Source organism: Gossypium hirsutum, chromosome A07, assembly GCF_007990345.1.
Source record: "Gossypium hirsutum isolate 1008001.06 chromosome A07, Gossypium_hirsutum_v2.1, whole genome shotgun sequence".
Lineage (NCBI taxonomy): Eukaryota > Viridiplantae > Streptophyta > Magnoliopsida > Malvales > Malvaceae > Gossypium > Gossypium hirsutum.
Genome location: NC_053430.1, coordinates 2329084 through 2352746, shown reverse-complemented (window position 1 = coordinate 2352746; position 23663 = coordinate 2329084). Strand labels below are relative to the sequence as shown.

The window sequence follows — 23663 nt, the reverse complement described above, 5'->3', positions numbered from 1 at the left end:
TAAAATATATTGTAAAAAAATATTAATAAATTCAAAATAACACATTAAAACATGTAAATATCAATGTGTACGGATATTAAAATAAAAATAATATGCATACCGATATAATTCTTAGAAACATTTAAACCAATATTTTAATCTAAAACAAAAATCAACCCTACCCTCGATTCAAAAGTTTCCATAAATCCAAACCCTTATTAAGACGTTGTGTGAGAGCGAACTGACTAAAAACTCAGTGAATATTCTTGAGAAGCCCCTCTATAATAAAAATTTGATTAAATTAGTCCATCTACTTTTAAATGGATCAATTGAGTCCCTATATTAGTAAAAAGAACTAAATAAGGTCAAATTGAAATAGAATTAACACTTACTATTTTAAAAAAAATATCATTTACTATTTTATAGAGTTAATATTTTTAAAATTTCATAATTTTATAAATAATTTTTTATTTAGAATTGAATTGCAGTAGAAAAAAAAATTCAAGAAATTTTTTATATGCTAAATGTTATATTTGTTATAATTTGGATTTATTTTATTCCTTTTAACAGTATAGGACTAAATTATCTATTTAATAATATAAGGACTAATTTGATCCAATCCTTATATTACAGGGACTTCCTATGGATTTTAACCCTAAAAATTCCTCATACCATCATACCCACCAAAAAGCAAAAGAAAAGAGGGAATCAATCCCAGAAGGGAAAAAACGTTGTAATCGAGCCCCAGAAGAAACTGAAATGAGATGAAGTCAGCGGTGTCATCACTTGTTAGGTCCAACAATTCTCCCATCTCACGCACCCTTCTTTATCACTCATCAAAACCCATTTCTCAATCACCTTTCTTCCTTTCAAATACCCCCAAAAATCTCTTCAATCAACGATATCAAAAGCTCCAATTCAGCCCCAACTCAACATCCATAATGGCATCACTTTCCAAGTCTGAACAAGCCAGGGAACCCCCTGCTCTTCCTCTTCCATCACCTCCTCTCAGCAAGGCAATCTCTTTTTTCTTTTGTTTATTCATTTGTTTTATTATTGCTTTGATTGTTTGTTTATTGATGAGTTTGTTGTTGTAGTTCAAGATTGGGCTTTGTCAGCTGTCAGTGACACCCGATAAAGAGAGGAACATAAAGCATGCTAGGAAGGCCATCGAGGAGGCTGCTCAAAAGGGTGCTCAGCTTGTTCTCTTGCCTGTGAGTATTTTTGCTATTATCTGTGTTTCAAGGTTTCACCTTTGCTGATTATCAAATGAGGGATTTGTTGGGTTATAATTTGTATTAAGTTAAGGCGGTAAAAGTTCCATGGAGGCTTGTATTAAGAGTCAAATTGCATTTTGGCTCTACAAATTAGTCATTGTGTCTTACATCAAAGAGCAAACTGCTCATTTTGTTAAAAACTTCATCTATTTCTACCGCTAAAAGTCCGATCCTGTACGTCAGCATTAGGCACACTAGGCAAGGCAAGCCAAGCCAAGCCAAGCGTAATTCTCTGATTATTCTGTCAGTAGCGCTAGTTGCTAATAGTATAAAGGGATGAAATGTTTAACAAAAGTGTCAATTTGCTTTTTATCTAATGTACAAGGATTAATTTGCCCATTTTTGAGTAAAGGGGGCAAAATGCAATCTACTCCTAATATAGGGCCTCTATGATACTTCTCACATTTTAGCTAAAGCCTTTACTTTTGGTGAAAATGAAAGTGAAGATTTTCATCTTTTAGTCTGACAAGCCAATTATATGTTGTTTTTGGTGGTTCACAGAATGCATGTAATAGGTTTTTGCAGTCAAGATTTTAAATTTGTCTATATCTGATCTTCCTGTCTGTTATTTTGTGTCAGGAAATATGGAACAGTCCATATTCAAATGACAGCTTCCCGGTTTATGCTGAAGATATCGATGCAGGTGGTGATGCTTCTCCTTCAACAGCTATGCTGTCTGAAGTTGCTAGTCGCCTGAAGATCACGATAGTTGGTGGCTCTATACCCGAACGCTGTGGTGATAAGTTGTATAACGCTTGTTGTGTCTTTGGTACTGATGGAAAGCTGAAAGCCAAGCATCGCAAGGTAGAGGCTCTTCCTTTCCCGTACGGTAGTATAAACACAAAGTTAATTTGCATATTATTTATTTGCTGGACTCGGTGAAGGAATGTGTTTTGGAGCCAAATAAGCTCATACATAGACACATTACTTGATGTTTGAGCCATCTAACATTTCAGTTTTACCTATCCTGTCTTTTGAAACCATCTTATAAGCATGCAAAGACAGAAATTCCGGATTCAGATACCAAGTTGGTAGCATCCCTTAGATAATTCTATGGTTTTAGTGATACCATTTTGAAGACTCCCTCTTTAAAGCTGGCGTAATATTTATGACATTCTTGTGGAACTACAGATTCACCTTTTTGATATCGATATTCCTGGGAAGATTACCTTTATGGAATCCAAAACCCTTACTGCAGGGGAGACTCCTACTGTTGTGGACACAGGTTTTGATGTTTCCTTGACTTTATGCAAGTGAACATGTTATGATTTTCTGTCTATAACCTGTTTCAAAAGCAATTTTTAGACCATGTATTGTTAGTTTAGCACACTAGTTTGATAATTTTTAGTGCATGCAGATGTTGGGCGGATTGGTATAGGCATCTGTTATGACATTCGCTTTACTGAATTAGCGATGATATATGCTGCAAGGGGTTTGTTTACTTCTCTGTTGAACCGTGATACAGTTATCATTTTTAATATATGCTGAATTTTGACCCATCATGCTTTCCAAATTAGGTGCTCACTTGATATGCTATCCTGGAGCATTTAACATGACAACCGGACCATTGCATTGGGAGTTGTCACAGAGAGCAAGGTGCTTGTTTTTCCCCTTCTTTCATGCTCTTTATTAATTCTTTAAAATGGAAAAGGTTGAGAAAAACAAGGTTAAAAGACAGAATTTGCTTTGCCTAGACACCAATAAATTTTCTTTGATGCATTTTCATTAGAGTTTATCATGTTTGAGCATCCTCCAAAACCGTCATTTCATTTAAGCGTGGACAATTAGCTTACATATACAACAATGAATTAATGCTTAAATCAAGTCATTCCTCCAGATTATTTCTTTTTTGCTCAAACATCCAACCTATGTTACTCGGACTTAAGTGTGAATGTCCAATAGGGTATGTATCTGAAACAGGTATGGTTAAATATTTCTAAGTGTTTCCATGTATTTGGAGGATCATAGGATCCAACCTTTCTTAGAGCTGAAGGGGACTGCCTATTTGATGATTTAGTGAGCTAACCATTGTTTTGCAATGTAGAATGGTGTAATTCATTCTGTTTGTGTTTCAATTTGTTAGTTGTTCATCTTCTACTGAGTTTCTTGCTGTGCCATGTGCAGGGCTATGGATAATCAGGTATGGTTCCAAATTTTTCTTATTTTCTTAAATTGACCAGTGTAATGGTATACTGTAATGTTTGGTTTAGTAGAAAAAATTGTCCTAGTACTATTGAAGCAGTTAAAACTTATGTAGATTCTGTCACGGTATTGTCAAAACTAGAATGCAACGGTCTAATGCTGTTCTTCTGTTTTATTAAGCTCTGAAATACTTGTTTATAATTCATGTGCCAATGTCACCGTGGATACTGAATGGTAAAAGTGAAGTTGATTCATCAGAACAGGAAACTTGAGATCCTTAAGAGCTCTTTGCTGTCTATAACATGAAGGTCTGACTGCTTATAAAATTCCTCTATTTTTTTGTTTCTTTTAAATGACAGTTATATGTTGCAACTTGTTCGCCTGCTCGAGATCCTGGAGCTGGTTATGTGGCTTGGGGTCACTCAACCCTTGTAGGACCTGTAAGTTGATAGCTCTTCCATTGTTTGCATGTAATACGTGTATTTTGTGGTTTTAGAAGTCTTTTAACCCGAGAAGCAATACTTTACTGTTTGCATTGTGACAGTTCGGAGAAGTCCTAGCTACAACTGAACATGAAGAAGACATAATAATAGCCGAGATTGATTACTCAATACTCGAGCAACGAAGGTGATCAAAAGTGACTTCCACGTAGTATTCATTACATGCTTATGGAATTTGTTTATTTCGACCATGCTTTCTGATCATTCTGAGCCGTTTGCTTGTGATAAATTTAGGGCGAATCTTCCCTTCACGAAACAACGACGAGGAGATCTTTACAAGCTGGTGGACATACAGAGGCTCAGCTCCCATTGATATAAAGAGAGGAGAAAAACCTTGTGATGAAACTCATTGATGTAAGAGTTTTCATTAGAGTTCAATTTAAGAGTCCTTGATTCGGTTAATAAAACTCAGTAGCCATTGAGTTGATTGCTGTAAACTCATGTTAGACCAATAATGATTTGCTAATTCAGAGGGATGGTTGCAGATGAGAATGTGCATTCGTAATTTATGTATCCGGATTTTTCTTTTCCTGAACATGGATATGAGAATATAACCTAACCGTACCGAAGTATTACGATGTTAATTTACTATTTGCCCAAAAATCAACTCAAATTTTTACAATTTCTTTTCCTGTAAGAAAAAAGTTAATTCTTTTTCATACATTTCATGTATGTTTGAGGAAAAAAATGTCTAAAAGAATTAAGGATATGAAATTAGTTGGAATAGCCACAAGACAGGCATATGCATTATCAATATGCTATTTTAATGAATTCACATGTTTGACCAACAATAATTATAACTGCATATTTGATTCTAAATGTATTTATTAAAAATTCACATATTTAATTATATGCATGTGTCTAAAGATCAAACCATATCATTGTATTATTTTATTTAAAAAACTTAAAACATAAAAATATCACCATTTTTTTTTATATAATAAGATATTTTAATAATTTTTAATAAAATTAATATTTAATTGACTCGTGAGAACAATTAAATATGATGCTTAATATAAAAATAAATATAGATATTAGAAATTAAACTCACACGCAATCTAATCGAAGAAGTTTACTTTCATTTCTTTTAACCAATTATTGATATTTTTTTCAACAATATTATGCTTATAATCCCAATCATCAGTACGGTCTGAAATTTCCTATGATATAGTAGTCACTTGTCATCATCATGAAATGGGGGCGTGAACAGATCAAAAGGATGGAGGCTGTAAAGATGTAGTCCACGTGAAAATACAATTTTGGTGAGGTACGGTTTTGTTCATAGCCACGTCATGTCACGTGGTACTCTGCTCAGCCGACAAGCTCCCGCTCCGACAACGCTCGATGTTTGCTTGTCATTCATTACATTACATACATATATAAATCTGTCATTAGGGCCTCGCCTCCTTGGCACAAATAGTCGTCTTCTCCTCTTCTTAGGGTCAACCAAAACTATAAATTTCACATTCATTCTCCTAAAATATTAAATGTTTTCTTTTATGATTTATTGAGTTAAACTCAGAATAATTTAAGTTGATACAATGGATTGAATCAATAATTTAATTGAATCCATTATTTATTTGATTTAAAAATTCACATTGTATGGTTTAATTGGTATGAAGTGTGAATTCGGCCTCAAAGTTGAATGCCTGTGAGAGAATTTTTATACGTGGCATCGTATAGTTGGTTGAGAATCTAACTAAACTACTTAAATTTCTTTAAAAGAGTACGTGTCAGAGGCAATCTCAGATGTCGGGAGAAACACAATCACGTGATTAGGAAATGGTCCCCACATTCTCATCTATCCCTTCCACGTGGCCATTTTCTAGGGCCCACATAATAGCGCGTGACACCACACCTTTCGTTTATAATTGGCCCCATTCAACCTCAAAGGCTTAGCTGGTCCTTATCGCAGTGGACTGGACCCCACATTTAAAAGAAAAATAAAATTCAGTCCACGTCGTGAAAGACGAAAATTAAGAATACTAGATTCACATTAATGAGATAAATAAATAAATAATTGATATAAACATATTTTTATACAGTGGGTATATAAGAATTATGATAAATATTTTTCTCATCCTGCTTTTATATGAAATTACCATTTATCTTTGCATACAGTTATTCAAAGAGTACAATTGTAATAATGTGTTTTAAAAAATCATTACATTTTATATGCAAATATTTGTTTGAAGAATTATGTTTAAATCGTGCATGTAAAAAGTTTAAAAATATTAAATTAAAACAGAGTAGGGTAGAGATGAATGCATCTACATTTATAGAGATAGTAATAGTTTTCAATATTATGCATTTATAATGGAGTAGGATGAGTGATGGAGCAATATACCAACTATGTAGCGATATGGTGGATTTAACAACGTTTATTCCTAACCTGCTTTATTGCAATCCCTAATAAAGAGTACGTTGTTTTAGGTTTAAATCCCATAATTCTCTTTCGTATTTTTTTTCTAAATTTATCAAAATATAAAAAATATATATAAATTATTGAGTTGAAAACAATAGATAAATAACACCAAATAAACCAAACCCTAATAAATGTATTTGATTTTTCTCCATTTGTCGTAAACCTAACTCTAATAAATATATTTAGTGGAGTTCGACACCCATAGGTGTCAAGTTTAATTTTTTAACTATGCTGACATCGCAACTCACGTGACAGTCCACATGTACTTTATCACAACATGACACTATTTGTTTTATATACCACTCCAACAAATAATTTTAAGTGAGAGGATCTAGGTCGTTTCTTGGCTTTTCATTTGACGATATTCTCCACTATCCTCGAACCCCAGTTTGCTTAGAATGTGAGCTCCCACTTCATGAACCAATCACATAGACTAAAAACTTTAATAAAGTTTCAATGAAAGAATTAATTCTCTATAGGAAACCAAAAACTTTAAACTTTTAAAGAAAATAGAATTTATTCTATAATTAAATTTCTACTATTTTTGACAGAGAAATTACACTCAAAATATGAATAACTCGAGTGTCTTTAGCTCATCTCATAGTTTCTATTTATAGGAAAATTTTATAAGAGCTTTACTTGAACAATATATAATTAAATAATATTATTTTAATAAAAATTCAATGTTCACTTACTTGGGAATATATTTTACAAATTTGGAGCATATAAATAAGGTTCAACATATAATTAGACAAATGCTAATATAAAAATGATTTGAACATTATAAAACCAGAACATATAATGAGAGAATATCAATTAGACAATTCTATCAGCACAGTCATTAGTTTGGGTGTTAGATGTTAACTTAAATATGATTTGAAAATATTAAAAATACGTTATTCATAGTATAAAGATGTGTTTACCTATCATATAAATTATTTAGACAAGACGTGCTGAAAAAGAAAAAAAAACTATTATAAATTTTATTGACATCAATTTTTAAGGGTTTAGATCCAAATTATTCATATGATATGTACACATGTATTTACAAATTGACTCATATGTTAAAAATGTTCCATACCAATTCTAAACTGATATTTAACACTTAAACTAATAGTTAAACTTGTACAAATTGAAAAATTCAATTAAAATATTTAGTGGAATTAAAGCTATATATGATATTGAAAAGATGGAGACTTAATGGATTTACAATTATGAAGGCCATGGATAGTAGGGAAAGTTGGTTGAAGATGGGGATGGGGATGGGGATGGGGATGGGACCAATGTTCTCAAGCCTTGGGCCTTGGGTGCAATGCCGCACCGGGTGTCATGCACATATATATGCCTACTTCAAAACCTTTATTATTACCACCGAGTCATGGCCCATGGCCCTACCATAGTAGCATAGTTTAATCTCTCGACTCGACATGCTTTAATGGCATCGGATGTTGAAAATACGCCTCCATCGCTGTCTACTTGCCGGTGGAAGCCACTCTTTGAGTTGTACCTTATTTAAAAAGAGGTTTAAACTGTTATTGCCAATGGAAAAGATTGCACTTAATATTTGGCTAAACTACTAAATGAGTCCTTCAACTAGTTTGTTTGCATTGAGTAAGTGTTTTACTTTTTTGGGTATAAACATAAGGATCTTTATCTGTTTTACGGTATATAACTAGTCCTATTTGAGTTGGGGTGGTATTCAAGTGAAGCTCTCTCAACAATGATGACTCTGAGATTTGAACTTGATCCAAATGTCTGATAAAGATGTCCACTTCTACTTATTCTAATCACTTGTTAGTAATAAGTTTCTATATTTGATTAATCCTTTTAATGTACACGATTTTCCTGTCCAATAATGTCATCTCCAATGTTTGAATCCGAGTCATTTCCTTAAAAGTATAATGTGCCTTATCATTGCACCAATACTTATTAGTAGGCTTTTTTAGCTTTAGCCTTAACAATTTATAATTTTATCTCGACTCCCCTAACAAAATAAAATTCTAACTTCGATCTTATCTACAAATGATTGAAAGCTATTTGAAACCTTTTGAAGAGACTATATATATCATATACTTTTCTACATCATTCCCCCTTTTTTCCCAACCGAAAGGGCTCACATAAACGGTTATGGTCCATATATATGTATATATTCATGAACAAAGTAACCAGAAACATGAAGTTACATGTGATCTTGATAGGGATTAACCGGACAAACCCTTTGTTCAATAACCCCCCCCTGCTTTAATCTTGTAGCTATCCCATCGTTTTCAAGCATTATACACTAAATGTTCTCTCGAAGTTTTGTTGTTTTTTGGAGAAACCAACTAGAAATCCATGTCTGCTAACTAGGTTAACTGAACTTTGCATCATCATTGCATGTGAATTTTCCATATAGCCTCGTTGTGAATTTCGTCCACGTATGGTTCGTCGCTGTTGGGATTTCATGGATTCAATTGATCATATATTAACCTAATCTAATCATTCATGAAAAGTCACTTTCATTAATTATACATCCACAGTGATTGGATGAGAACTGTGGGAGTTGTTGTATCATTCTTGCATGCTTACAGCAAATACATTTGTAATGAGCTCTCAAATGAAAATTATGAAATCCAAACTTCACCTTAAATATATTTAATTTGATTACAGTATATTGAAGTGTTTTCGTGATCGCGTTTCTCATGGAGATCAATTTCTTTATTTATAAGGTATGGTCTCTTGATTTGACGTACTAAGATTAAATAGGTTACCATGCAAATTAACACGTATTTCATGCTAGGGTCAACACATGTCTCCCTTGTATGGGTTCGCTTATATTACAATGCGAATTATATGGTTTGGCGAACTATATGTTTACTGAAACAAAGAAGAGATCGAATTGATCTTAATTGGATAACGGGTCGATTGTGACGAAAACTCTAACACAATATCTAACTTTTTGCATTATTAATAAATAAGATGATAACATAGAAAATAAATATTAAATTTAGTTTTAAAAATTTTGTATTGAATTATATATTATCAGTGTATATTATCAGTGTATAAATATAATATTTTTGAAAAAAAAAACATCTTGGGTGACACTTTCATTCAAAGAAACAATATATTAGTATTCAAATATTTAGGTCAAATCGTGGTTTTTGTCCCTGCATTATACTAAACTTGTGATATAGTCCATTTACTTTAACTTAGCACAATTTGGTTGCCTTACTATTGCTACAAGTATTCCCTAGTCAAAATCACTCACAGCGTCGACTGAAAAAAAATTCATTGGTCGATTGATGTAGATTATTACAAGGATTAATTCCAAAATTTAAATATAATATAGGGACTAAAACCAAATTTGACCCAAATATTTGTAAGACTTAAATATATATGTATTTTACGTTATCACATTTAATTCAATTTGTTGACATAATTCCACCTATACTTAAGATATATCAAATTAGTTTAAGCTTCAAATTAATTGTAACTTTTTAATTTGAATATCGAAGAATATTTCGGAACATAAACTTTGATTTATTTTCGTAGTTAAATTTATTTCAAACCCGAATAAATTTAAATATATTTGATTTAACTTGTTTGAAAAACACTAGAATACTCACTAAGATAGTAAATGTATATATATTGACATGATATAAATGATTTTTAGTTTTGGATTAGCCGAATACATGTGGCCCAAAGAAAGAAGAGAGAAAGAAACACAACTTCGTCTTTGATATGTAATCAAAATAATGTGACTTAATTACAACATGATCGGACTGAAATGGTTTAAATCATCAAATCATGTCGGGAAAAAAACAATAATTCAATGTCCTTTTTGGTGAAGTAGGAGACACTTTGGTAGATGATTACAGCAAATTTCAAGAGCTGGGTCATTCCATGTCATTTTGGCATATTCTTATTCAGACCCCTATTTTGACTGCATTGCATTGGTGTAAGTGAGGTATGGGCTACATCAGTAATTCATAGTATGGTTGATTTCACTAGATATCCTCAAATTATTATCAAGATTTTAAATTGGTTCCAAACTTCAAAATGTTCTAATCAAGTCATCATTTTGTAGTTCTTCCATCAATTTAGTCATTAGTTTAGGTGTTAAATACTCGTTCAAATTGGACATGGAATTTTTTAAAACACATGAATCAAATTGTAAACATGTGTACTTATTACATAGACAGATTGAACCAAACATGCTAAGAAAACCCAAAAGAAATAGGCATCTTAAATTTTATTACCATTGCTTTTTTTTTAACACATAAAATCCAAACTATCTATGTGGCAGGTACACACATGTTCACAATTTGATCCACGTATTTTTAGATGTGCTTTGCATTATATCCAAATTGATAGTTTACGCCTAAATTAACGAATAGATTAACAGACAAATCTGATGTGAATACTTTAAAAACTCAATTAAAACGTTTTAAAATTTATAAATAAATTTAAATACTTTTTGTGTACATAAATGTACCAATTATATCAAAATTGTCCATTTTGATGATATATACAATCTTTTAATTGTAGATAGAAATAGACATCATAAATTGTCAACAAATACATGTGATTTGTTCTCTAATTACAAATGTATTTGGACATAATCTAAAATGTAGCTCCCATGTGGATTGTCACCTTAAATCACATTGATTCTAAATTTTGTGGCTTAAAAGTGATTTGATTGGTGCTTTCAAATTAAATGCAAAAATCTCAAATTTTCAAAAAGCTATACATATTATGTTTAAGTTTAAATAAATGATACAATGTTAATAAAAATTCAAATAATGTAAATAATTTATCATTGTATCAATGATTAGCTCACCCCATTAATTGCTACTTATAAATAATAATTAAAGGTGCTTTAGAATATTAATGAAGGGAGTCCAACCTACAAAATAATGCATATACATAATGGAAGTTTATAAATTTTCCATAAATGTTAATTCACTTAATTACAAAACAATGTGCACAAAAATAATTCTTCAAAGACAACAAACCATATGAGAAATAAATTATACAAACCCCCCAAATCAAAACAAGAGAGAAAACCAATCATTTTTTTAATTTAAATATATTATTTTAATGATTTTTAATTTTAGTAAATAATTTAAATATTTTTAAAAATTTAGAAAATTAATTAAATGATGATGTGTCATCCTAATATATGTCATATCTTTGAAATTAAAAAAATAATTTTTTTTTGTAAAGTTTTAGATGATTTGAAAAAAAATATAAATTTTAAAATTAAAAAAATAAAAAGCTGAAATAACTTTTTGGGACAAAAAAAAGATGGGTATGCATAATTTAAATATAACATTCCAGTTCGTGTGGTGTTAGGGTTAGGGTTGCTTTGAATCAATAATTGATTAATCAATATTGCCAACTCAATGTGCATTTTTAAAAAACCCTACCAACATTGAAACTTCCTTCCTTCTTTTGATTAATTATTAATTAATATTTTTGGGAGGTGAGTAGCAGATTTGTTTTTTTATCACTATTTTTAAGAATAAATTGATTTACGTCTCTTTGAATATTTTTATGTTGGGTTAGCTACATTACAAAATCTAAATAATAATAATAATAATTCATTGTGACGGTGGAGTGTGGATAAAATAAGCATTATAGAAGGGCACGTAAAATATTTAGAAGTATTAAATCCTAAAAACTTTTCTACTTTGTTTCTAATCTTTTGTTTTACTTAGTGGTAGTGTTTCTAAGCTAATTATCGCCTGCTTTTTCTTTTTCTCTTTCTTCTTTTTATTTATTCTACGTGTCTTCTTTCTTTTTTAGTTTGCAATTTGTCGTTTACTAAAACTCCACCGGTAGTTTTTTCTTGGAAAGTGGGTGACTCTTTGTTAGCTTCTTAATCTGTTTCTCTTTTGAGAATATTTCAGAATAATAAATGATCTCATGAGTCTTTTTGGACCTGTGTTGTCTTAAGTTTTATATGTTTTTTTTATTTGTTTTTCCATTGTTTAATAAATCTTTGATTTTAGAAGTTTTTATTTGCTCTTGTAGCATGGTTTTTAGTCTTGCTTATGCATGTAATCTTAGTTTTACAATTAATTTTAGGGATGGTTTTGTTGTCGTCCTATATAGTTTAGTGAATGCTCGATTCTTTTGTCGATTTTTGCTCACCGTTTTGGACCATCCAGGACTAATTTCCTGATCGTGTTAAGTGCTTGCAATCACTCCAGATATGTCGTGTTTGAGTTGTAACAAAGCCAATTATTAACATGTCATAATATTCTATTGATGCTGAGGCTAAAACCTTTATTGTGTTAATGGAGCTTGTCATTCCCCATCTACGACGAATATTTGTTATTTTTTTCTCCTGAATTGTACATTATCATTCATTAAATGAATTAATGAATTCACCTTTTTAAAAAATATATTTAGAAGTTTTTTATTGCTATAACTAAAATAGAAAATTATTATTATTTTCATATTATAGGATTAATAATTTAAATCAAGAAAGCAGATAAAAATGTTAATAAAAAGATTATTATCTAAGCACACTATTAATTTAAAATAAAAATTCTAAGTTAAAATGATGGTTGAGATAAAAAAAAATAAGTTAAGTGACTTCCGAACCAATATCAAATGTAGAATAATTAAATTAATCAATTTGATAATATCCAAACTAATTACCCTTTTAATTATAATACATAGATTGTGTAAATACTTGAACTCACAATAAAATATTTTCTTAATAAAATATGGGCACAAGGATTTATTGTTAATAAAATTCGAAATTGAAATTATTTTAAAAAATGTAAAAATGTGTAAATATTAAAGTTTTTTTATCATTATGCCGAGTGGCCCGGTCCATAATCAGGTCTAGTCATACCCCACAATATGGTACAATAAAACTTTTTGTATTTGCATAATTAGCACCTACCCAATAATATTTCAGTTTATAATCCAAATAGTTTATAGTTTTAACTATAAAAACTTATATAAACTTAATTTGGAGCAAGACTTATGCTAATTATATCCCTTTTTATAATATGTAAATTAAGTCAATAATAATAAGAAATTTATAATATATAACATTTATAAATAAAGTCTTATAAATTGTCCAATTACTTTCATAACACTTTTTATAACATTTTTTTATGAATAAGCATATTGTTTTTATGATATATAGCATGGATATATAAATGAGTCATGTCCATACTACATAGCCATAAATTTTTACAAATAAATATATCATAACACTTTTATAATATGCAATAGCTTCAAAAAAAAAATTAGGATTTAAATAATATAATATTTTTTGTTATAATTTTATAAAGTACATAAATTATTTTTATAATATAATTTTTTTAGGATTATAATATAAATTTTTGTTTGTCATAACAATTCCAAACACTCATTGATGCTCATACTTATAATATAATTTTTATAATTTTTACTTGAGTAAAAATATTTTTTTTAAGAGTAGACATGAGTGTAATTATGTGCGTAGTTACTTCAATTCTCACCCCCTAAGAATTGAAAAGAGTAATTGAAATGCTTCAATTACACCCGATTCAGTATGACCTACTAATTATAATGGTTTCCCAAACATGTCATCATTGTGTAATTACAAATAATTACACACAAATCCAATTACTAGGACTATGTTTAGTAATGCTTTTTAGAAACACTCTTAACATAAAAAAAATACTTTTGAAACAAAAAGAATGCTAAACAAGCAAGGTTTGAAAGAAATTTTTGGTTTTTCAAAAGCACTTTTCTCTAGATGAAAAGTTAAAATTTTTAATTTTTCTCTCTTAAAAGCACTTTTGATAGCTACATTACACTCTAACGCATGATACTTTCCCTTCTCTACTTAATTACTTAAAAAATATTTAAAATTTATTTTTCATATATTAAAACATTAACAACAAATTATAATAAATTATTTTCTATATTCTTATTAAAATATCATAATATTAACTAATTCAAATATTATTTAAATGCTTACTTGTTACTTTATTAACATCATGTCTAAAATAAATATTTTATCTCTCAAAAGTATTTTTTGACAGCAATATTAAAAACTTAAATATTAAATTAAACTTAATTTTAAAAATAAGTGGATTAAGTCTGCTTTACTAGCACGTCTCTGTCTGCTCTCTCTGGCAGGTTTAGGGTTTTGTTTTTTAGGTCTTTTGTTTGCCTGACGGCAGTAATAATTCGACAATTTTTCTTTATTCTTTTACCAAATTAATACACACAGTTGAATTTCGATCAACATTATGGAATCAGAATTCGCTGGTCTCACTATCAATGAAGAAGATGAAGCAATTCTTCAAGTGTAAATCGAACCGAATCTAGAAAAGGAAGTGGGGGCTTATCAATTAGTGAGCTGTTTTTTAACGGCTAACATTATACACTTTCCAGCAATGAAGAGTACCATGGCGAATTTATGGCACCTAGTAAGAGGGGATCAAGTCCGAGATCTGGGGGAAAAAAAGTATCTGTTTCAATTTTATCACGTTATGGATATGGAGAGGGTTATAAAAGGGTCACCATGGACATTTAATAATCATTTATTGTTGTTGCATAAACTGCAATGGGGGGAGGACCCATCCAAAGTTCCATGAATTTATACCCAGAAATTTATGCCCCTTTCTGGGTATAAATTTATGTTGTTCCTGTGGGGTTTTTTTTTTTGAAAATCTGGCAATACAATTGAGAAACTTTATAGGTACTTACATGGAATATGATGGCTCTAATCTAGGGAAGGAAAACAAGAATTCTATGAGAGTTAGAGTCCAAATTGATGTACGACATCCTTTGAAAAGGAAGAAACATATTATGTTTTACGGGAGCTATTCATTTGTGAGATTCAAATATGAGAGATTATCATTGTTTTGCTTTTACTGTGGTCGATTAAGTCATAGTGATTCTTTTTGTAAAGCAAAAATGGCTTTAGGGGTGGAATTTGTTGAGATGGGATGGGACTTATCATTACGAACACAATCTCGTAGAGCTCTAACGATGACTAGTGTTTGGCTCCGAGAAGAAGGAGAGGGAGAATGGGGTGACAACAGGGTGGGAAGACAAATTCTAGGACATAAAGGAAAGCTAGATCCAATACTGGGTGTTAATTTGGAAGGAAGATTATCTACCGCATGGAAATGAGGGGGAAATTCAAGTGCTGGTCAAATCCATACTTTAATGGAACATGATCTTGAAGATGACGTGTTAATAGGGGAGGAAGGAAAAAAGAGAGGTAGGGGGAGGTTGAAGATTTGTCGGCTAAGGAAGAGTTTAATACCTTGGCGGTAAGAAATAGAAGAGGTGGGGAAATTAATCACTTAATATCGGCGAATGTCCGTGGCTTGAGGAATCCACAGACAATTCGTAGACTTCGGCACTCGCTGAAGTTATATAATCCCCAAATGATTTTCTTTATGGAGACAAAACTCAGTAGGTGTCAAATGGAACGAGCTCAAAGAAGTTGTAGTTTTTTTAATGGTATTGAAGTTGATTCAAATGGATCTAGAGGTGGATTAGGTTTGGCTTGGAGGGGGGACAGTAACGTTAGGCTGCAAAGTTTCTCGAAAAGACATTGATGTGATAATAGAAGACGAAGGCGAAAGAATCAAATAGAGGTTTACGGGTTTTTATGGATCTCCTTATTCAGAAGGTAGAGATGAAGCATGGAACCTTTTGTGGCAATTAAGCAATGATGGAGAGATCCCATGGGTGGTGTGGAGATTTTAATGAAATAATGTATGGTTTTGAAAAGAAATGAGGTATGCCACGAGAGGAGGGGATAATGAAAGCTTTTCGTACAGTGTTGGAGGATTGCAATTTGATAGATTTGGGATTCACTGGAAATTGGTTTACTTGGGAGAGAGGAAACTTACCAGAAACGAATATCCAAGAATGTTTGGATCGAGGAGTAGCAAATACAAATTGGTTTTCTTTGTTCCCTAATTTTCATGTCCAGCATCTTCCTCACTCTTTCTCAGACCATTGTCCACTACTCATTACCACGAAAAGAGATGTTATGCAGTGCACTCAAAATCATTTCAAATTTGAAGCATGGTGGGTTTTAGAGGAATCTTTTTTTACTGAAGTTAGAAATATCTGGGAGATGTCTGAAGGTGATTTATTAAATAAACTAGATAGAGTTAAAGCAAGTCTCAAGAGATGGGCTGACCAGATTCGAAATAGCAGAAACGGAAAGAAGGAGGAGTTAAATGCCAAACTGGCTAAACTAATGGAATCTGAGAGAAATGATGAAATATTGGAGAAGTTCATCAATACAAAAATTCATCTTAATTTGGAGATTGAAAAAGACAAGCAATATTGGGAACAAAGGGCACGAGTGAATTGGTTAAAATTGGGGGATAAGAATGCAACTTTCTTCCACAAACAGGCAACACAGAGAAGGCATATGAGTTTTATTCAGAAAATGCAGTATGAGGATGGGAGGGAAAGGGACGATTTAGAAAGCATGGAAAGGATAGCCAGATTATATTTTCAACAATTATTCTCAGCAGGTAGAAGGGGTAATTATGATTATATTTTATCAGGAATTGATCGTTGCATTTCTGACGAGGATAATTTTAAGCTTAAAGCGAGATATATAGAAGAGGAGATCCGCAAGGCTTTAGCAGAAATGGGCCCTACAAAAGCCCCAGGAGAAGATAGTTTTCCAGCATTATTTTACCAAAAATGTTGGCCAATTATTGGTGCAGATATTACATCTTTTTGCCTTAGCCAACTGAATAGAGGTATGAACGTTAGCTCTATCAACAAAACTAATATTGTGCTAATAACGAAAATATCAAACCCCTCGAATATTTCTCAATTTAGGCCAATCAGTTTGTGCAATGTGCTTTATAAAGTAATGGCTAAAGCTATTGCTAACCGTCTATAAACTGTGATGGATAAATGTATTAATTTGGCGCAAAGTGCTTTTGTACCCGAGATATTAATTTCTGATAATGTGTTACTAACCTATGAGCTTCGCCATACTTTAAAGTATAAGAGGGCGGGAAAGAAAGGGGTTTCTGGCGGTGAAACTTAATATGAGCAAAGCGTATGATAGGGTTGAGTGGTCCTTTTTGAAAGAGGTAATGAAAAAACTGGGATTTGATTCAGATTGGGTTGCTTCGCTAATGAAATGTGTCAAAACAATATCATACTCGGTGGGATTAAATAGTTATATCGGTGAAAATTTTTTCCCATCAAGAGGACTACGCCAAGGAGACCCTCTAAGCCCTTATCTATTTTTGTTTTGTGGAGAGGGTTTATCAAGTCTTATGAAGCTGGCAATGCAAAGAAATCTTATTAGAGGAGTCAAGGCAAGTAGGAGTGGTCCGCAGATTTCTCATCTACTGTTTGCTGACGACTGCATTTTATTTGGGAAGCTACTGAAAGAGGCGCAATGTAACACCCCATACCCGAGACCGTTACCGGGGTCGAACACGAGGTGCTAACAGACTTAATTCATTTATTTTCTCGGTCCATTTTAAAAATTTTCAGACAAACTGGCTAACTGCGTCGCTGTCACCTTAAAAATTATATCTTGAGTTCCAAAACTCGAAAACCAGTTTCGTAAATTTTTCCTGAAACTAGACTCGTATATCCATCTATAAATTTTTTTCTAAAATTTTTGGTCAGGCCAATTAGTATAGTTTATTAGTTAAAGTCTCCCCTGTTACAGGATTCGACTATTCTGACCTTCATGCATTACGACTTGGATATCTCCCTGTACAGGGTTTCAATACTTATGCCGTTTGTTTCTAAAGAAACTAGACTCGAAAAGGAGTCTATACATATATGGCATGACTTCTAACTATCTCTGGTTAATTTATTATGAATTTCCTAAGTCCGAACAGGGAATCTAGAAAATGCTCTAGCCCTGTTTCACGAAAACTTTAAAATCTCATAAAATACTGTTCATATGATCGTTTCATTACTTTCCTATGAAAATAGATTCATCAAGGTTCAATTACATAATTTATTCACTATTTAATTCCATTCCTACTATTTTTAGTGATTTTTTTTTCAAATCCACACCACTACTGCTGTCAGCATATGTTTTTAAGGTAAACTTTACCAATTTCATGGTTTTCCATGAATCAACTAGAGTTTGTCATACATAGCATCAAAATAATCGTAATTAACCATTCCCAATGGCTAATCGTTACCAAACATTTCCATACCTCTTAATGAACAACATACAAAACGATTATAATGCTATGCTCAAAGTGTATATAAGCCATTTTCGCATGGCTATCCAAATTTATACAAAACCAAAGAGTACATGACCAACAACAAAAAGGGTAGTCCTATACATGCCATTTTCAGAGTTCAACCAAAAGTGTACCAAAAGGGCTTTGATAGTGTAGGCTTCGACTTCGACAATCCCGAGTCCGATAACTGACGAACCAAAATCTATAAAACAAATAATCAAAGAAACGGAATAAGCATTTAATGTTTAGTAAGTTTTGAGCAATGAAATTAGGCACAATTGAAATATAGCATTCATATAACTAAACGGATAATCTCATATACACATTTTCAAAAATCAATCCTACTTCACATTTCCAACCCTTATATTCATACATAAGGGATCAACTTAACCAAAGGCCGAAAGCTCATTAATCGACTGAGCAAATAATATTTAAACGGAATCACTACTCAAATGCATATACGAAACGTACCTCATCGTTAGGATTTTACATGCGTATTAGTTGAAATTATTACAACAAGATCGCTCATTCCCAACCAAGTACCTTCAAAATTTAGCTGGATATAGCTACTTGTTCAAATGCCTTCGGGACTAGCCCGGTTATAGTTACTCGCACAAATGCCTTCGGGACTTAGCCCGGTTATAGTAACTCGCACAAATGCCTTCGGAACTTAGCCCGTATATAGTCACTAGCACAAATGCCTTCGGGACTTAGCCCGGTTATCATCCAAATATCCATACACATCAATAAATCATGACACATCTATATTTCATTTTCATAACTAGAATTCAAACACAAATCACTTATTAAGCATTATCATTTTCGGCTCAATAGTTACATACAAAGAGCATGATTTTAATTTACTTAAAACATGATCTAATCGAATCATAATCTAAGATCCATTACTCAAAAACTTACCTCGAATGTGGTCGAACGATTTCGACAGCTATTCGATCGCTTTTTCCTTTCCCTTATCCAACTTTGATCCTCTAAGCTCTTGAGCTTAATAAACAAATAAATTTATTCAATTACTTATCCAACTTTACTATATACAAATATCTATTTATTTAGATTCATTTCGAACTAATATTAGGCAACCGATCATATATTCTCCCCATGGCGATATTCAAACATTGTAGCCAAAGAATCACAATTATCGAATGTTTAACTATGATCGGACGTATGATATTACCCGTATGTCTTAAGCTAATTGCCGAACCTATTGCCTCAATTCATGTACAAATCAAATATAGTAATCCTTACTTGAACTATTAACCAACCTAATCGATGAACAATTATACTTAAAATACCATATATATATTCCTAAGTGCATAGATACTATGTTACCAACAATTATTTCCTTGCTTAGCAGCCGAACAATTATACACATTACTTCATATCTACCCGTCACGTTTACTCTACTTAAACCGAATAAACTTGCACATAAGGTCCTTGGCCGAACCTCACTAAAAACAAGTCAACCAAAATCTTAGTATTTATCTTGTGTATAACCTTATTTACCTTCCAAAAATCACAAAAACATCAAACTCTTAATGTTTATGTACAAGGCCGAATCTTAACATGATCCAACCTCCAACTCATTCATTTCAATCACTCACACGACATTTGTTCAATTCTTTAGACAAATCTATGTTTGGCCATTGTACTCATGAGCATTAAAATTTATAATTTGACTACTTAAACCCTTCTCTTCAACAATTCTTCATAAAACATAAAGATTATAACCCAATCTCATCCTTTAATAACTAAAACCGAATGCTCAAGCCATTACCAACCTTTCGAAATTTTGCCATGGGTTGTTTAAGAAATTAGCTAATTAACTAGAAACGAGTTTAAAATTTGAGAATCTAACACAACATACTAACATCCCCTTAAGCTCAAGGTGACCGAAACCTCTCTTCTTCCTTTCTTCAATTCGGCCAAGAAGAACCAAAGAATAAAGCCCCTTTTTTTCTTCTAGTTACGGCAAAATGAGAGAACCACACATTTTTTTTTGTTTCTCCTCCTACTAACACTAATATTTTATTGCCCATGTTCTTTATTTTATTATTCCTAACATAAAGCATTAACCCAACATGTTTATGACATGTTTTAGCCATAACATTTTGTCCACCCTCATGCTAATGGCCGGCCACTACTAATTGGGGGGGTTGACATGCAAGTCCACCCTTTTAATTACAAGCACTAATAGATCCTTATAGATTAACCTATCACATTTCAAAAGTGTTACACATAAGTCCTATTAACTAAATTCACATGCAATTAACTAAATCAAAACTTTAAACTTTCACACATTCATATTCACATATTTTAGACAATAAATATCATATTTAAATAATTTGGTGACTCAGTTTAGCGGTCCCGAAACCGCTTTCCGACTAGGGTCACTTTAGGGCTGTCACACGCAAGATCATTAAAGCAAATTTTACATGAATATGAAAAGTGCTCAGGGCAAAATATCAATTATTCAAAATCAACTATTTTTTCAGCACGAATACGCAGGAGGAGATCAAAAGAGTAGTAACTAGAGTGCTCGGAGTACGCAGTTCAACTGATCTGAAAGGGTATCTAGGTCTACCTAATTTAGTGGGTAGAAATAAAAAAGCGTCTTTTCAAAATTTGAAAGATAGACTACATTAACGGATTGATAATTAAAGCATAAAACATCTTTCTCAAGGTGGCAAAGAAGTTTTTATCAAAGCGGTTCTACAGTCTATTCCTACTTACTCAATGGCATATTTCTTGCTTCCTAAGTCGTTATGTGCCGATTTGGAGGGCATAATTACGAAATTTTGGTGGAGGAAAAATAAAGATAGAAAGGGTATACACTGGTGTGCATGGAAGGATTTGTGTTCGTTAAAAGAAGATGGAGGTCTCGGCTTCAGAAAACTTGATAATTTTAATATCGCATTACTAGCTAAACAGGGTTGGCGTCTTGTTAATTATCTCAATTCTTTGTTAGCCCACATTTTGAAAGCTAAATATTATGCGCAGTCAAGTTTTTTAAAAGCTCGTTTAGGGAACTCACCTTCACTTACCTGGAAGAGCATCTGGTCAGCTAAATGATTGCTAGAAAAGGGCTTATGTTGGAGAGTTGGCAAGGTGGATAGTATCTTGCTTTGGTCAGATCTCTAAGTACCGGGTAGCAATGAAGATAGAATACAAAATATAAACAACAACGAAAATATAGTGTTAGTTTCAGACTTAATTGATGGTGAAAATAGAAGATGGAAGACTGAATTAATTGCTAATACCTTTCAAGAGAATATTGCTAGAAGGATTATGCGGATCCCCTTGGCAAAGTCAGCCCTCGACGATTTTCAAGTTTGGAGGGGAGAACCATTAGGTAACTTCTCAGTGAGAAGTGCCTATCTACTCCTAATATTAGTAATCATATACAGGCCGATACTAAAGCTTTTTACAGGAAACTGTGGACCATGAACATGCCATCGAAAATAAAAATTACAGTGTGGAAGATTTCTTGGGATTTTATTCCCAATTTTTCGAATCTCAAGCTGAAAAGAGTTACTGTTGAAGATCTATGTCCGAGGTGTCAGCAAAATGGGGAGAACATCAGCCACATTTTCCAACAGTGCCCTACATCGATAGAAGTATGGAGATGTTTAAATTCTGTATAGATGCTCAATAATGATTCTCAAAATGTATGGGAGTGGCTTACTTGGGTGTTTAGTCAAGGTACAAAGGAGCAGTGTCGGCTCTTCTGCTACGGGTTGTGGTTAATCTGGACAAATCGAAACAAGTTAATATATGAAAGGAAAATCACAACAAGCAGAGACATATCAAAGCAAATCTTCAGTTTTATCTCAGAGTTAAAGGGAGTAGAGGAAAAAGAGCTTATCTTGGAAGAAGGCAGGAGACCCGAATATCATGACTAGAGGATATCCGTGGCTATTTACTTTGATGCGGCTTTTGATCAACAATCTTTCTGTTCGGTGTCAGGGCTAGTAGTACGAGATGTGGTGGGCAACATTTTGGCATCCAAGTCTGTGCTTCATTCCGATGTGGCGTCTCCGTTTGCAGCAGAAGCACATGCAGGTTTTCAAGCAAGGGATCGACATGGGTTTACAGGTTCTTGAAGTAGTAGGAGATTCAAGATCGGTGATTATAAAATGTCAGAGTGCAAAACAAGACAAATCGATGATCGGGGCAATCATAAGAGATATTCAGAGTACGAAAAACCATTTTCAAGATCTTCGATTTCGTTTTATTCCAAAGACAGGAAACTATTTTGCCCATTTCATAGCCAAGGAAGCATTAAAGAGGGGTGAAGGTCAATACCTGGAAAGAGACATCCCAAGTTCCGTGCTGATCGCAATGGAGAAGGAGGGTTTGAGAATCGCAAAGTGAAAGGCTTGCAGCGTCTATGTATGAGTTCAAGGATTTTTCAAAAGAAAATGCTGAAGAGTTGCCTCTCTGATAGTGTAGCAGAAAAGTAAAAGATTGGAAATGATTTGCGACAGAGTAACAGCTAGGTCGGTGATGTGAAAAGTCTCTATTGGTTACAAGAATCGATAGAAAGTAATGGTTACCAGCTGTTTCTGACGACTGGTTTTTGAGTTAAGTGTCCTTTTTTGCTTTTATTTACTTTATTATTAAGTCTGGTTTTGGGCCGTTCTAATTAAGGCCTGGTTCTTTTATTTTCTTTTTAGGATTGTAGTGTTGGTGTCAACCCAACTCAACAAACAGATTTTTGTATTCTGTTTTTATTTTTTTAATCCAGTCGAGCCATTCAAAAAAAATATTAAATTAAACTTTTTACAATGTGATATTCTAAACACTAACTTAGCAAATATATTTAAGAGGGGATTTATAATTTTTTTTTCGAATCTAAAAGGTAAGTATACCTTCCAAACATGCTAATAACTTTTTGACCGAATGACAAAAATATTATATTATTAGTACGAGAGTTGGATTCGATCCTAAATAATACTATTTCTTTCCCCAATTATAAAAAAATAAAGATAATTGTGTTTTATATTAAACTTGAGGTAAAATGTTATTTTACTACAAATTTAAATTGAATTAAAATCGAATCAAATATAAAAAAAATACTAGAACTGAACCGAAACGATCCAATCGAAAAGGACCCAAGAAG

General features: G+C 32.3%; 1 protein-coding gene and 1 long non-coding RNA gene across 7 annotated transcripts; one reads left to right on the top strand and one right to left on the bottom strand.

Moving 5' to 3' along the window:
* Positions 1-670: 670 nt before the first annotated feature.
* Positions 671-4384, top strand: LOC107929959 (omega-amidase, chloroplastic). 2 transcript variants are annotated; one of them, XM_016861510.2, is made up of 10 exons: positions 671-995; positions 1077-1193; positions 1836-2060; positions 2388-2481; positions 2614-2688; positions 2774-2852; positions 3381-3396; positions 3758-3838; positions 3943-4025; positions 4133-4384. In XM_016861510.2, the coding sequence occupies exons 1-10, from the start codon at positions 744-746 to the stop codon at positions 4209-4211; spliced, it is 1101 nt and encodes a 366-aa protein (XP_016716999.1). In that variant the 5' UTR covers positions 671-743; the 3' UTR covers positions 4212-4384. The 2 variants fall into 2 exon arrangements, 1 of the variants encoding a protein (XP_016716999.1); XR_001692922.2 differs by lacking the exon at positions 3381-3396 and having other exon boundaries at positions 4133-4211.
* Positions 4385-18215: 13831 nt separating this feature from the next.
* Positions 18216-23130, bottom strand: LOC107929966 (uncharacterized). Of its 5 annotated transcripts, none has more exons than XR_001692927.2 (5): positions 22847-23126; positions 22227-22639; positions 21802-22144; positions 21586-21678; positions 18216-18728 (listed from the first exon to the last, which is right to left on the bottom strand). It is a non-coding gene; the product is annotated as an uncharacterized lncRNA (long non-coding RNA). The 5 variants fall into 5 exon arrangements; XR_001692925.2 differs by having other exon boundaries at positions 18340-18728; positions 21576-21678; positions 22847-23130; XR_001692926.2 differs by lacking the exon at positions 18216-18728 and adding an exon at positions 18887-19528.
* Between the last annotated feature and the right edge of the window lie 533 nt (positions 23131-23663).